The sequence below is a fragment of the Emys orbicularis genome, chromosome 16, assembly GCF_028017835.1.
Source record: "Emys orbicularis isolate rEmyOrb1 chromosome 16, rEmyOrb1.hap1, whole genome shotgun sequence".
Lineage (NCBI taxonomy): Eukaryota > Metazoa > Chordata > Testudines > Emydidae > Emys > Emys orbicularis.
Window position 1 is genome coordinate 30709142 of NC_088698.1, and position 16772 is coordinate 30725913.

General features: G+C 42.0%; 1 protein-coding gene across 1 annotated transcript in view; it reads left to right on the forward strand.

The window, feature by feature from the left end:
- KIAA1671 (KIAA1671 ortholog) overlaps positions 1-16772 on the forward strand; it is a 139159-nt gene that overhangs the window by 25571 nt on the left and 96816 nt on the right. The window contains exons 2-4 of the mRNA XM_065417914.1: positions 7505-9299; positions 11057-11150; positions 13260-16514. Of these exons, the coding sequence (XP_065273986.1) occupies positions 7558-9299; positions 11057-11150; positions 13260-16514 (5091 nt within the window). The 5' untranslated portion in view covers positions 7505-7557. The remainder of the gene's footprint in view (positions 1-7504; positions 9300-11056; positions 11151-13259; positions 16515-16772) is intronic.

Sequence of the window (16772 nt, forward strand, 5' to 3'; positions counted from 1 at the left end):
TCTTGTCCCTGTCTCTTTGCATGTGTCCTCTTTGCTTCCTCCTTATCCCCCTTCATCCACGGTACTGGTGCGTGATGAAATGAGTAATGCTGTCATTTCAAGTGTTTGTTATTGGATTTTTGAGTTAACACTCAAATGAAGTTAATGGGGGTAGAAGAGTTCACAGCTCTCTCATTGTTTCAAATTGTCTGCAGACTGAGGGTATGTCTACACTACGAAATTAGGTCAAATTTATAGAAGCCGGTTTTATAGAAATCGGTTTTATACAGTCGATTGTGTGTGTCCCCACATAAAATGTTCTAAGTGCATTAGGTCAGCGGACCGCGTCCCCAGTACCTAGGCTAGCGTCGACTTCCGGAGCGTTGCACTGTGGGTAGCTATCCCACAGTTCCCGCAGTCTCCACCGCCCGTTGGAATTCTGGGTTGAGATCCCAATGCCAGATCATGCAAAACAGTGTCGCGGGGGGTTCTGGGTACATGTCATCAGGCCCCTCCCCCTCCGTCAGAGCAACGGCAGACAATCGATTCGTGCCTTTTTACCTGGGTTACCTGTGCAGACGACATACCACGGCAAGCATGGAGCCCGCTCAGCTCAGCTCAGCTCACCGTCACCATATGTCATCTGGGTGCCGGCAGACGTGGTACTGCATTGCTACACAGCAGCAGCTAATTGCCTTTTGGCAGTAGACTGTGCAGTATGACTGGTAGCCTTCATCGGCTATCTGGGTGCCGGCAGACGTGGGGCTGCATTGCTACACAGCAGCAGCCCCTTGCCTTTTGGCAGTAGATGGTGTATTACGACTGGTATCCGTCATCGTCGTATTCCAGTTCGATCAGAGGCACCTGGGCAGACATGCTTTGTCTCCTGGAGACTCAGTCCTGCCGGCAGTCCTATTGAACTGTCTTGACGATGATGGCTAGCAGTCGTAGTACAGTATCTTCTGCCAAGCCCCAGAAGATGCCGAGGGCTATCAGTCATGCTGCACCGTCTGCTGCCAGCTTAAGAAGTAAAAAATAGATGGACCAGATTTGTTCTGTATTCATTTGCTTCCCGCTCCCTCTGTGAAATCAACGGCCTGCTAAACCCAGGGTTTTGAGTTCAATCTTTGGGGGGGCCATTCTGTGTGACAGTTGTTTGTGTTTCTCCCTGATGCACAGCCACCTTTGTTGATTTTAATTCCCTGTACCTGTATGCCATGTCGTCAGTCGCCCCTCCCTCCCTCTGTCAGTTTCGTGCCTTTTTTCAGCCCAGACGCCATAGCACTGGGATCATGGAGCCCGCTCAGATCACCGCGGCAATTATGAGCACTATGAACACCACGCGCATTGTCCTGGAGTATATGCAGAGCCAGGACATGCCAAAGCAAAACCAGGACCAGCTGAGGAGGCGATTGCAGTGCGGCGACGAGAGTGATGAGGAAATTGACATGGACATAGACCTCTCACAAAGTACGGGCCCCAGCAATGTGCAAATCATGGTGTTACTGGGGCAGGTTCATGCCGTGGAACGCCAATTCTGGGCCCGGGAAACAAGCACAGACTGGTGGGACCGCATCATGTTGCAGGTGTGGGACGATTCCCAGTGGCTGCGAAACTTTCGCATGCGTAAGGGCACTTTCATGGAACTTTGTGACTTGCTTTCCCCTGCCCTGAAGCGCCAGAATACCAGGATGAGAGCAGCCCTCACGGTTGAGAAGCGAGTGGCGATAGCCTTGTGGAAGCTTGCAACGCCAGACAGCTACCGGTCAGTCGGGAATCAATTTGGAGTGGGCAAATCTACTGTGGGGGCTGCTGTGATCCAAGTTGCCAGGGCAATCAAAGACCTGGTGATATCAAGTGTAGTGACTCTGGGAAACGTGCAGGTCATAGTGGATGGCTTTGCTGCAATGGGATTCCCAAACTGTGGTGGGGCGATAGACGGAACCCATATCCCTATCTTGGCACCGGAGCACCAAGCCACCGAGTACATAAACCGCAAGGGGTACTTTTCAATGCTGCTGCAAGCCCTGGTGGATCACAAGGGACGTTTCACCAACATCAACGTGGGATGGCCGGGAAAGGTACATGATGCTCGCGTCTTCAGGCACTCTGGTCTGTTTCAAAAGCACTGGAGGAAGGGACTTTCTTCCCGGACCAGAAAATAACCGTTGGGGATGTTGAAATGCCTATCGTTATCCTTGGGGACCCAGCCTACCCTTTAATGCCATGGCTCATGAAGCCGTACACAGGCAGCCTGGACAGTAGTCAGGACCTGTTCAACTATAGGCTGAGCAAGTGCCGAATGGTGGTGGAATGTGCATTTGGACGTTTAAAAGCGCGCTGGCGCAGCTTACTGACTCGGATAGACCTCAGCGAAACCAATATCCCCATTGTTATTGCTGCTTGCTGTGCGCTCCACAATATCTGTGAGAGTAAGGGGGAGACATTTATGGCGGGGTGGGAGGTTGAGGCAAATCGCCTGGCCCCTGATTACGCGCAGCCAGACACCAGGGCGGTTAAAAGAGTACAGCAGGGCGCGGTGCGCATCAGAGAAGCTTTGAAAACCAGTTTTGTAACTGGCCAGGCTATGGTGTGAAACTTGTTTGTTTCTCCTTGATGAACCCTCTGCGCCCCCCCCCCCCGGTTCACTCTACTTCCCTGTAAACTAACCACCCTCCCCTCCCCCCTTCGAGCACCGCTTGCATAGGCAATAAAGTCATTGTTACTTCTCATTCATGCATTCTTTATTAATTCATCACACAACTAGAGGGATAATTGCAAAGGTAGCCCGGGATGGGTGTGGGAGGAGGGAAGGAAAAGGACACACTGCAGTTTAAAACTTTAACACTTATTGAAGGCCAACCTTCCGATGCTCGGGCAATCATCTGGGGTGGAGTGACTGGGTGGCCGGAGGCCCCCCCCACCGTGTTCTTGGGCGTCTGGGTGAGGAGGCAATGGGACTTGGGGAGGTGGGCTGTTGGTTACACAGGGGCTGCAGCGGCGGTCTCTGCTCCTGCTGCCTTTCCTGCAGCTCAACCATATGCTGGAGCATATCCGTTTGATGCTCCAGCAGCCGGAGCATCGACTCTTGCCTTCTGTCTGCAAGCTGACGCCACCTATCATCTTCAGCCCGCCACTTGCTCTGTTCAGCCCGCAATTCATCCCGCCACCTCTCCTCTCGTTCATATTGTGCTTTTTTGCACTCTGACATTGACTGCCTCCACGCATTCTGCTGTGCTCTTTCAGCGTGGGAGGACATCTGGAGCTCCGTGAACATATCATCCCGAGTCCGCCATTTTCTCCTAATCTTCGCTAGCCTCTGCGAAGGAGAAACATTTGCAGCTGGTAGAGGAGAAGGGAGAGGTGGTTAAAAAAGACACATTTTAGAGAACAATGGGTACACTCTTTCACGTTAAATTTTGCTGTTCACATTACAGAGCACATGTGCTTTCATTACAAGGTCGCATTTTTCCTCTTATATTGAGGGCCTGCCGATTTGGTGTGAGAGATCACTCACGCAGTGCCAGGCAACAGAATTCGGCTTGCAGGCAGCCATGGTAAGCCCCAGTCTTTCGGCTTTTTTAACCTTCATAACATGTGGGAATGGTTTCAAACAGTAGCGCCCTCATTTCCCATACCAAGGACCCATTGGGTTGGCCATTTAAAATGGGTTTGCAATGTAAAAGGAGGGGCTGGGGTTTCCGGGTTAACATGCAGCACAAATCCAACTACCTCCCCCCCCCCCCACCCAATTCTCTGGGATGATCACTTCACCCCTCCCCCCCACCGCGTGGCTAACAGCGGGGAACATTTCTGTTCAGCCGAGCAGGAACGGGCACCTCTGAATGTCCCCTTAATAAAATCACCCCATTTCAACCAGGTGACCGTGAATGATATGACTCTCCTGAGGATAACAAAGGGAGATAAGGAATGGATGTTGTCTGCATGCCAGCAAACACCGGGACCATACGCTGCCATGCTTTGTTATGCAATGATTCCGGACTACGTGCTACTGGCCTGGCGTGGTAAAGTGTCCTACCATGGCGGACGGGATAAGGCAGCCCTCCCCAGAAACCTTTTGCAAAGGCTTTGGGAGTACATGAAGGAGAGCTTTCTGGCAATGTCCCTGGAGGATTTCCGCTCCATCCCCATACACGTTAACAGACTTTTCCAGTAGCTGTACTGGCCTCGATTGCCAGGGCAAATTAATCATTAAACACGCTTGCTTTTAAAACGTGTAATATTTACAAAGGTACACTCACCAGAGGTCCCTTGTGTGCCCTCAGGGTCTGGGAGCACGCCTTGGGTGAGTTCGGGGGTTACTGGTTCCAGGTCCAGGGTGATAAACATATCCTGGCTGTTGGGGAAACTGGTTTCTCCGCTTCCTTGCTGTGAGCTATCTTCATTGTCTTCATCATCATCATCATCTTCCGCGTACCCCGAACCCTCTTCCTTGTTGCGTGTTTCTCCATTGACGGAGTCAAAGCACACGGTTGGGGTAGTGGTGGCTGCACCCCCTAGAATGGCATGCAGCTCCGCGTAGAAGCGGCTCTGCCCCAGACCTTCCGTTTGCCTCTCTGGCTTTGTGGTAGGCTTGCCTTAGCTCCTTAATTTTCACGCGGCACTGCTGTGCGTCCCTGTTATGGCCTCTGTCCTTCATGGCCTTTGAGACTTTTTCTAATATTTTGCCATTTTGTTTACTGCTACGGAGTTCAGCTAGCACTGATTCGTCTCCCCATATGGCGAGCAGATCCCGTACCTCCCGTTCGGTCCATGCTGGAGCTCTTTTGCGATCCTGGGACTCCATCATGGTTACCTGTGCTGATGAGCTCTGCGTGGTCACCTGTGCTCTCCACGCTGGGCAAACAGGAAATGAAATTCAAAAGTTCGCGGGGCTTTTCCTGTCTACCTGGTCAGTGCATCTGAGTTGAGAGTGCTGTCCAGAACGGTCACAATGAAGCACTGTGGGATAGCTCCCGGAGGCCAATAACGTCGAATTCCGTCCACACTACCCCAAATCCGACCCGCAAAGGCCGATTTTAGCGCTAATCCCCTTGTCGGAGGTGGAGTAAAGAAACCGGTTTAAAGGGCCCTTTAAGTCGAAAGAAAGGGCTTCGTCGTGTGGACGTGTCCAGGCTTAATTCGATTTAACGCTGCTAAAGTCGACCTAAACTCGTAGTGTAGACCAGGCCTCAGGAAGGCAATGTTGTTTTAGTTACACTCCTTTTGTTACTCATTTTGCTTACACAACATTTTCAAGGGTTGCTTTGCCAAAAAAAGCATTGCATTCTGCAGAATCTAAAAATACCACGTGGGTCACAAAAATATACAAAATGTGTTGGTGACTGACACCTTTGCTATAGATACTGTCTGACTGTTGATGGAAGAGAGACATAGAGACGACTTCACTGATGCCACTTTTTGCAGCTGGCAATAGAGTCACTTTACAGACACCTTCTGAAGAGGCAGAATTTGATGGCCTTAAGGGGAACAAATTATTTTGCAGTGACTAAATATGAACCTGCAGGCTTTGATCTGCTAAGTATGTTTAAATATACAGTTTACTTTAGCTTAAAATGTCTTTAATATAAATAGAAAATGTATAGGTTGCATGTTGCTACTAAAAATATTCCCATTTACTGCTGATGGCTATACGTGTCCGCTTTAGTAGCTGTAGAGTTGCCTTGTTAGGAGGTAACTTGGAAATAATACTCAAGCCAGTGGTTCCCAGTCTGTGGTTCCTCCATGGGTTATACAGGGTCTGACCCTTGAGCCAGGGCCAGAACACACCAGATGGCATTTTGGCACTTTTGCCGGATGGGGGATGCCACTTTTCTCTCAAAATGGCATCCTCCATACACTGTGTGTGAGAGATCACGCTGCCAGGGACATTCCCACCGGGAGCCGGGCAGCCTTGTCAATTTAACTGCTTAGGGAGCTGTGAAATTGACAAGGCTGCCTGGTTCCCAGCGGAGACCGTGCGGTGGAGGTGGGGTGGAGGGACCACCAGGGCTTCTCACCCTGGCTTCCAGCTGGGAGCGGGGTCCTGCTGCCCGGGTTTCTTGCCCCAGCTCCCAGCCGGGAGGAGGGTCCAGCTGCTCAGCTCTCCAGGAGAGTGGGGTGCAGCTGGGCTTGGATTCCCAACTTCCTTGTCAATTTCAGGGCAGGAGCCTGCCGTGAAATTGACAAGACAGGATGTAAGTAACACCGTGTCTACGCAGACACTGCGTTGCCCTAACTACACGGACATAAGCCTTATGCCTCTCGTGGAGGTGGAGATATTATGTTGATATAGGAGGGCACTTAGGGCTTGTCTACATTACCCGCTGGATCGAAGGGCAGCGATTGATCCAGCGGGGGTCCATTATCGCGTCTAGTCTAGACGCGATAAATCAACTGCCGAGTGGTCTCCTGTCGACTCTGGTACTCCACCAGGGCAGGAGGCGCAGGTGGAGTTGACGAGAGAGCGTCAGCCGTCGACTTACCGCAGTGAAGACACCGCGGTAAGTAGATCTAAGTACGTAGACTTCAGCTACGTGAATAATGTAGCTGAAGTTGCGTAACTTAGATCGATTCCCCCCTCCTCCCCAGTGTAGACCAGGCCGTACATCAACTGGAGGAAGGCTGTAGTGTAGACACTGACATAATTAGGTTGACGTAAGCTTCCTTACATGAACCTAACTGTGTAGTGTAGACCTGCCCTGAATGTACAGTATATATACTTGCACAGTATATGCTCTGCCACCCTAGATTCTGAATGCCCTCTGTTTATTCACAGGTCAGGTGTAGTACAGATCACTGAAGTGATTATATGTCCATGTACTTCATGAGATCTAAGGAAACTACTCTTCAGAATGAAAAGTGTTTCAGTTTACATGCTTCTTCAGTTACATATCTATAAGCAGACAATGCAAACTAGGGTAAGTGCTATCAAAACTTGCGGGCTTTGATGTAGAAAACATTTACTTCATATATTTTGTCAGTTCTCTTAACTAGTAACAGCCAAATAAAATTTTAAGAATCTGTTCACTCTTGTGCTCGCTATCTTTTCTTTATGTTAAATATTCATTTCCATTCTAACCCATCAGAAGACTTAAGAAAATAAGGGCTGAGGCTGTGATATTGGAATGCAGTTCCTTTTCAATCACGTTTCCTGATGTTAATTTAATATTTCAACACTTGAAGAAATTTACTTAATTTACTGGAATCTGTAGTGCTGTCTGGCTGCCCAATTAGGATTAGCACTATGTTCTCTGATTTTTAGGATATCAATTACATTACATTCTCCCTACTGTCTGGAAGCAGTTCATTTGATTGTATGATGCATACTGTAAACTAGATAGCTGAAGTGCCCAAATATTTAGAAATTAAAATTTAAAATTCTAACGTATTTAATATTTAAAATTTAAAATTCTATTTAAAATTATTATTCTATTTATAATTCTAAACTAGAATTTGAGTGAATTTCTACTTTGCTGTCCATGCTGACTACATATATTAACACTTACGTTTGCTTTTTTTATAGCTTGTTCTTCCTGATTGGATTTTTCCAGTTCTTTTGGATGTTTAACTATAGCTATGGCAACAAGAGTAGAGATCAACTCTGCTCTAGCAACCTTAACAACAATACCTGACTTAAATGAAATTACAAGTGAGGATAAAACACAACGCACATACATCAACCCTCTTTTGGATGCAAGTAATAAAGCTGGTCAACCTTCTAATCCTTCGGCACCAATAATTCTTGAAGAAAAAAACAAATTTGGGAGCACTTGGAGACCAGCAACTATGCCTACTCCTGGATCAAGGCCAAGGCTTTCTCCAAAGCCATTTTCTAAGGAGAAACCTTCAGATACTTTTGCGAATGTGAAACCTCCCGTTACTGCTCTCAAACCAAGTAATTTTGTCCCCAAGTTCTCTGTTTATGGACAGCCTACTGAAGAAATGACATCTGCTAAGGTGTTAAGTGGAGATGTCCCTCTATTAGTAGATCAAAAACTAATTGAAAATGAAAGTAAAGGCAACAATGAATTAGTCACAAATGTGGCCTTTTATTCCAGTCCCAGTAGAAATACTGTGATTCTTTTTGAAACAGCTAGCACTGAGAAATCCAAGGTAAATTTAACACAAGGTAAAATATCTGTTGATGAGCACAGAACGCTTGGCACTATACAGACAAAAGAGTGGCAAGGTAATGCAAAGCCTGAGATGATATCTCCGCCATCAGTGACTTCCAGAAAACCTGAAGGAGGTCTGCATAGGCAAATATCTTTTTCATCAGACCCCAGACCAGTCTCCTGGAATCCTCACCAGTCTGATGAAAAAAAAGACACACGTGAAGATCCTATAGGTGAGAGAACCAACGATGTTGCAAAATATGCCAACAGCGAAGTTGGCTTATTAACTGAAGTGCAACGAAAGCTAAAACATAGACCACTATCTGCTGTTTTTCTGGAATCGTTAAAAGATCAAAAGCATAGCAATTTGGAAGTCTCCGAAGAAAAATCTCCTACAGAGAAATCATGGGTTAGAAAACCAAGGCCTTTGTCCATGGATCTAACTGCCAAATTTGAAAATAAAGACTTTTCTCTGTGCAAGAAAACTTGTCCATCTGATGAGATTAAGGAGAATGTACCAGTAATTCACTTCACTGATATAGGCTGTCAAGAACAGTCTGAAATGAGGTCTAAAGCTGAAGAAATAGAATTGAATAAAGGTGATCCCTCTAAATCAAATCTGAAATGTAACAATCAGGACATTGACTTTCTTGATGTTAAAAACAAATCTAGTGAGCAAAACCAGAAAGTCTTTCCAAAAGATTTAGACTCATCCAGCCCAAATTATACAAAAGACTTGATACAGATCTCTTCAAAAGATAAAAAATATCCTTGGGAAACTAAACAGAAATCTAAAGATGAACAAAATGAGAAAAAAATGGACATTGTAACTAACTTACATGGATCAGAAAAAAACAAGGAGATGGCTAATAACAAAAGCAAAACAATTGAAGAGGTGGAAATATTGGATCAAAAGGAAACTTCCAGAGTTTTAGCCAGTGAAAATTCTGCAGATTCCTCAAAAAAAGAAAACAAGACCTTGAGGGGGAGCGTTAAAAAACACATCCGTTTGTTTGCTGGCTCAGAAAGCAGCACTACTCCAATGGATACCGAGCCTCTCCCGGCAGCCACTGAGAGGGAAAACAGAAATGTGAACATCCAACAGAGAATCAGAGAACTGACAACAGAAAATACAGATGTTAAGCCTGGAAATCTACGCAGATCACTTAAGTCGCGACCACTTTCTGCAGACTTAACAAAGAAGTAGGTTACAGAAGAGACGTTTTCAAGTTTTCAATTAGTACAAATAAAAAAAGTCAGATATCACAGTTCCTCGCTTGTAATTTTCAAACATAATTTTTCTTAGAATTCTGCTTAATCCGTTGCTCATAATTTATCTTGACAGTGGCTGCAAAAATACACTGTCAGTAATATTAATTCTTGCATGCTACCTTAGCAGTCTCTCACCACTGCTTGAGTTTTATTTACATGTTTTGAAATCCAGGTATGAATAATATAGTTCACACTGTCATGTATTTCCAAAGATTCAAAATATAACCCGAGTTTTCATTTGTTTAATGTGCTCTTTTCACTTCCATTGTGTTAGTCTTACTATTTGCTTTATTTTATTTTCAAAATACTTCTAAATAATTTTTTGCATTTGGCACAAATTAGGGTAGACCTTTATCAGTGTCGCCTCAGTGACACTATATACTGTCAGGTTTTGCGCCAGATTGGAATTTTATTTCACCTTCATATCAAGGTCCACAGATCCATGATTCTGCATCTTTTTCTGGAGGAAGCAGATGAGAGCTGTTACTTGCAGGGCAGGGCTTAAGTGCCTTCCAACTGATGTTTTGCCTGTTTAGAGCAGGCAGACACTGCAGAGATCTGTGGTATAGAATACTATTTGAAATAATAAAAATAATAATAATAATCGTAAAGGAAACAGGGCTTTTGAGTTTTAGAAGTACATAGCAATCCCAGTTTGGCACAGACTTTATTTTGATGAATCCGGGTGCCTTTCTTCTTACTGATGAAGCCTACTTCTTTGGTCCATGCCTCTTTACATCATGTCAGGCAGTCCACTAAGAAGTGGAAGTTAAAACCCTATAGATCTTGCTTTGCTCTCCTAAATAGAGTGCTTGTAATATTATTGAGAGAGAATATCTTACTGGTTTTATATGCTCAAATTTTCAAGTGGTACAGTTTAACAAAAATAAATCTGAAGTACATATTCCAATGTGAAATTCGCTTTCCAGCATAAAGTTGGATTTTTGATGATGATTATTGATTTGTTTTTATGTGGGGAAGTGCACTAGGGTTGGGGATGGGTGTGGCGAAGTCAACACACCTGAACCCAAGGCCAAAATCACAAAGCAATACCAATCGAATGGTCCAGATTCTGTACAAGACAAAAAAAAGTGTTTCAAGTAGTCTGAGAAAAGGGCAATATTAGGCACAAATACTTGATGTAATCAGTGCAGCATAAACTAGGGTAATAGAGGAAATCTTCCCAGAGGCTATTCACTATGAAAATGTGAACATTGGAGATTGTATAATTTTTCAGAAGAATTTGGTCCTCAAATACTGCAATGATGAGTGTGGGATAAGAGCCTGAACCAAATAGAATTTAACGTAACAGTAAAGTTTATGCAAGAGACAGTGGGAACTTCAACCCATTTTTCAGTAGTCTGCTAACTAAATTATGTCCTAAATTCTCGATCCTTTTTTCCCAAGATAGAAAATAAACTATATCTAGCTTGTTAACTGTAGAGAAGGTTTGGGCTGTTTGCCAATAGTTCAGGCATACATAAACCATTGAATCAAGATAAGATTTGTGCTGTGAAATGATGTGATTTCTCCAATAGCATGTATAAGAAATTAATTGGAGCATTTTAAAATTATCTGAAAAGAAATATGTCAAATATTGTGCATTTGAAAAAGATGCATATTGGGCAACTAACTAAAGTTGTTTAATGTCATCCATACTTAAAAGAAATAACAAATTTTTGCAACAGGTTTTCAAGCCCAGCATCAATCAATGAAATTAAACCTGAGAAACCTACTGAATTGAATAGTGATGTTACTAGTGAAACACAAGAAAATCAAAAGGTAAGAAAGTGGCACTAACAGACTTGGTCTTCCAAACAGAATTGTATTTATAATTTCTTTTGCACTATGCTGTGTCACATATGGCTATAGAAAGCAACGAGTTAGAAACTGCCATTGTGAGTATTCAGAATAGCATAATCTTAATAGGCTTATTTTGGTAATTCCTTCTTTAGGCCACCCTGGTAATGTACAGAAATCATGTACATGTTTGGTTAATATATATGCGTGCAAAACTATAGACCATGACAATAGCCTTACACCTATTAACTTCTTATGAAACTTCTGAAGTATCCTATATTAATTCAAGCTTTTATAATATCTCATTATATTAAACATGCTTTGCATTTTCTACCAACTCCTCCTGTAACATTTAATTCTAATGGTCTATGACAACATAGTGCTACATAAAGAATCTGGAGTGTCTTATGCTGGCCACTTTTAAAAATTGATGAATATATACAATAACTTAGTTTCTAAGCATAATACTTAAGTTGTGCAAAATATAACTTTTCTGCTTAAAACTATAAAATCGTTGTGTATATGAAGATTTAATATTGTTATTTTAGGCATATTTTTCCTGAGTCCCTTGATGTTTGGGCATGGATCTTTTTTCTTCTTCTCTTATTCGGACCTGGTTACAGCACAGTACTACTTTAAAGAAAAACGCCAATTTGATATAAGAGTCTAATGAGTTAATTTTGAAGAAGAGTAATTGAACAATGAACAAAAAATCCAAACTTTACTTTTTTATAACTCTCTTGGTTAATGGGAAGCTACTCTCTTCACAAGTTGACCTAAAGTAGGACTGAATAAATTTGCTTTGTCAATTAGAAAACTCAAGAAATCAGAAAGTTTAAAAGATTTATAAATAAGTTCCACCGTATAAATTCTTTTAGCTCATTGAACTAAAACTTTTTTTAAAGGGTTAACTGAAAATTTTAGAACTAATTTTTTTCATTGCTTTCATAGGGCAGAAAGACTTACTCTATTTATCATCATGTACTTCCACAGTGAAAATTACTAAAATGTAGCCTTTATTGCTACAATAGATACAATCACTGAATGTAGATACTGGAAGTGTCAGATCTCCCTAAAATTGTTTTGAAAATACACATGTGCACCCCCAAATCTGTTTAACTAACTTAGTTTTTCTTTAACACTATTCCTCTTCTAACAGTGGCTCCAGTTGTGAAATGTGCTCAGAATTGCTTGCCCCCCACAGCCTGTAGCAGCTGTTCTTCATTATTTCCTCAAACTGCAATTCCTGATTATTTTATTTTTTATTTATAGCCATTAGTAAAGTGCTCTTTGCCATAGTATCTGTGTCTCTCAAACAAGAATGAATTAATCCTTGCCACACCTTGATGAGAGAATTATTATTTCCCTTTTTAAAAAGAAAAATTAAGGCACAGAAAGGTTGTGTGATTTGACCATGGTTACACAGGAAGTCAGTGGCAGAACTGAGGATGGAAGCCAGATCTCCTGAGTCCTATCCCTGTGGCTTAGGCAGACCATCTTTCTTTCTCCTTATTTCTTTCTACTAGCAAGTTCTGACTATCATTCATGAGCCTTCCATCCCTTAATGGTCTATACCCAAGCTTCCTGAGGTCTCTTGCATGACAGTATGGAGTACTAATCATTTATTCATTTAGCTAGCCAGTAATACCATATCTTTTGGGAAAAGCTGGCTTTTACAAAATATGGGATAAATATTTATATTCTACTGTATTTTGAGTGGCAGTGCCTTTTCTGGAGTATAACTTGGCTTCAAGTAATCACTGCAGATTAAAATATACCATGAAAGTCTGAATCCAGGAATTCTTCATGCATTTAATTTTAATTTGTTATATTAAAAACAATCAAATGGTAAGAGATTCTGATGTAAAGAGGGCTTATCCTGGGGTTTGCAAGTTTACCTTACACCAATATTTGAATCTGTTTGTTAGTTTAGGGAATAGAGTGTGTGTGTGTGTGTGTGTGTGTGTGTGTGTGTGTGTATATAATACATACTAGATACATAAATACAGACTAGGTAGTACGATGTTGCAATTCATCTTTTTTTTTTTTTTTTTAAATCAACTTCTAACTGTTGAATTTTTTTGTTTTAAGAGTAAGGAGATGAAGCCTCCTCCTGGAACAGACTGTACTGAGACCTGTGCTATTGGGAATCAGTGGAAACCACGACAGACAGTAAAAATATCAGAGAAAGCTGGTCAGATCGAAAGAAAAGGAAGCTTTCTGAGAGAGAGGCAAAATTTCTCTTTGCAGGGTGAAAACTCTGTGTCAGCCACAAATAACATTGAAAAAAAATTAAAACCCACCACTCCTGCAGAAAAGACCCATTTAAAAACTGTCCGAGCCACCATGTTTGACCACAATGTCCAGAGGCATAATGTTGCCCCTGGTCACCCTGTAATTGATCCTACACGAAAGCTGACTAATGAATTTGAAGGCAAATATGATGTTGTGACTTTACTAGGCTATAACAGAAGATCTGGGATGGAAAAAGAATTACAGGAGAAAACTAGTTCAAAGAGAGAGTATCACAATCAGTCTGATGTATCAGGATATGTAGCAGATGCAGAAAAACGTGGAAAAACAATTTATGTAAATGAAGACAAGAAAATTGCTCATGCAGTTCCAGTGGAAAAATATTCTTCATGTGAGAAATGTGAAAAACCCACTCCTAAGCATGTAGAGGACTCTCTAATTTACCAACGAATAGAGCCAAGATATGAAATCCTGCAGACTTTTGGTGAAAGAGCACTTAGTGAAGCTATTACAGTAGTTCCCGAAGATAAGGCTGTGACACTCAGAACTAGAAAATCTTCTGTGAAAGAGAAGAGAAAACCTGATGGGAATGTCTTACCTGCTGATCAGCTGTGTGGACTAGATAATAAAACTGACCCATTGAAAGAAGGTAGTTTTATTTCAGAAACTAAAGACATGTTGGAAACGTCTACAAAAAAGTTTACTTTTAGGGAACCTAAAGATATCTTCAACAGCAAATGTACTTTCCATGAACAGATAACAGAGTACAATAAAAATCAGAGCAAACTGGTATTTATAACGGAGAAATCCTCTTATGCTACAAACAAAAGTAAGGATTTGGGGATAGCAAATGAAAAAATGACACAACTGCATCCTGAAATGCAAAAAGAAAAGAATGAAATCTCTTGCACAGATAAAACAGAGAGCTCTAACGTGACCAAATACTTTTCTGAGAGAGCTGGTATAAAACCAGTTAGGACAGATGGCTATGAATCCAGAGCTGACTTGGGTCAAGATGTTATTTCAACCAGTGCCAATAAACATGGGAGTCAGATTTCAGTGCCTGGATATAGCCAATTGTATAAACCCTCTGTGGACCAACATCCTAGCACAGAAGTAATAACTGCTGATAAAGAGAAATCCAGAATTTTTGGATTAAGGAAATATCCAGACTCAAATTGTGTAAGAAAAGATTTAGGCTTAGATGTTGCAGCCCTTGAAAATGAAAGAGACAAACTCAGATTAGTAGAACCAGAAGAAAAAGTCAGAAGAACCAGTAGTAGTGTTTCTGACCTTAAAATTTCAGAAAGATGGCGAAGGAAGACCTTGCCTCAGGACTCTAGCAAGCTAGAAGAAGTTAGCCCACTAACTCAAGAAAGTATTAAAAGGCTGAATAGAACAGATTCATTGCAATTTGATGAAGGTGCAATAAAGAAAAAAAGTAAAAGAAACAAAGATGGGATAGAATCAAAAGAGGTGAACCAAACAGTTTCAGTCAGTCCTGATGATTATTTGAAGAAGCAGGTTTCTCCCTTTGAACCAAAGGCAACCTATTTTGCAGTTACGTATCAGATTCCTGATAAAAAAGAAAAAAGCTCTGTAAGTACTGTTAATGCAAATGAAAATAACCAAATTACTACAGCGGTTGAAAGTGCACCAATTAATCTGAACTCTGGTTATTCCAGAAGGTCCAATTCTACATCTCAGCAATCCTATAAAAATGTACCGAGTACACATTGTAAAGATAAGTCCCTAGAGGAATGTGTTAACAAGCATTGGGTTAAAGAGGAAGAACAAGATATTCTAAGTTTAAAAAAAATATATCCAGTGCTTGGAGAGGATGATAATAGGAGGTCTTGTGAGAGAGGGCTGGATCATGCTAAAGAGAAAATTATAGATGTTGATGCTTTCCTCTTAAAACAGGGCCTGAAAAATACTATTCAAACTGATCTTAAAGGTAGTGGAGGAAAAGTCTCCGCATATCATGAGCCAAAATCCACGCTACACTTCAGACATTTTCACAAAGACAGTGAACTACTTACACAAAAGAAGTTTGGGGAAAACAGTCATGATGTGTTCAGAGTAAAGACTGAAGACCGGTATAGATCTAGAGTTCTTGATATCGATGCTCTTATGGCAGAATATAAAGAGGAATACATAAAGGCCAGTGACATTCAAGAAAAAAAAGATGACCAGTTCTCTGAAGATCAGAGTATGTTTTATTGGGAGAAGTCAAAGTACAAAAAGAATGTGGCTGATAAAATTCCACACAGCTATAACTGGAAAGATTGGAAGAACTTGGATCAATCTGCTAGTATCACTAAACAAGGTACCTGTGCAGAAGAACACCGCAGGCCTGAGAACTTAACTCTACATGAAAACAGCAAAGAGAAACTGGAGTCCTGTAGCCAAGAATGGAGTAAGCAAAAGTCCAAAGACAGAAAATTCAGTCCTCCCCATTGGGGAAAGCCTAGTTCACTTTCAGATCAACTTATAAATTCACCTGCTGACACTATTGGTACCAGAAAAAAAACGTTTATTATTGATGAGGATCAAGGGAACAATTTAACATCTAGGCTCCAAAATGCAAAGTACACATATAACAAGGTACAGCCTGCAAATCCTATTAGTGTGGACCAAAAACTGGAAGTCAGTTTAGCTTCTAATTCTTCCCCCGATGGTGGTGGTAGCGGCGGCGGTTTATTACAGAAGAAATTGTTCACAAAACAGCAGTTCACAGAGATGTCTGTGGATGATGACTGGCACAAAAATATAATGAGGAGCTCTGTAAATAAGAGCAAAGAGAATGCAAACAAAACCTCACATGAGAGTGACTTTTCCAATATGAAGAGCAAAGCGGAGTGGGATGACGATACATCTGGTTTTGGAAATGCACTGCCAGATTTAAAACGATCGTACTCAGAAAAGAGCCGTCCTGCTAAAGCAAGAGGCAGCATGCCTCTGATGCAAGAAACAAAGGAAAGAAGGGACCAGCACCAATTCAGGCAAAGCTTCCCATTGGAAAGTGAAGAAAACAGACTGAAAAAGAGGAGTGCATATCAACAAGAATCTTTCTCCCAGGAAAATAAAAAGGTATTTACAAGGCAGCATTTGTTAGAGCACCTCTTATAACTGTGAAAGTGATGAAGATATTTTGTCATGATTGCTTTCAATCTTGCTGCTTCTGTGTTAGAGCCAGATGCTTAGCTGGCGTAAATCAGCTCTGCTCCGTAGATATTGGTGCCAGCGTAAGTGATGCCAGGTGAGGATTTGGCTTTTTGAATATTCTTTTTCTCTTTAATTTCAAAAATCATATATTACTCCTTACAGGGAATATCTCCTTTAAGAGCC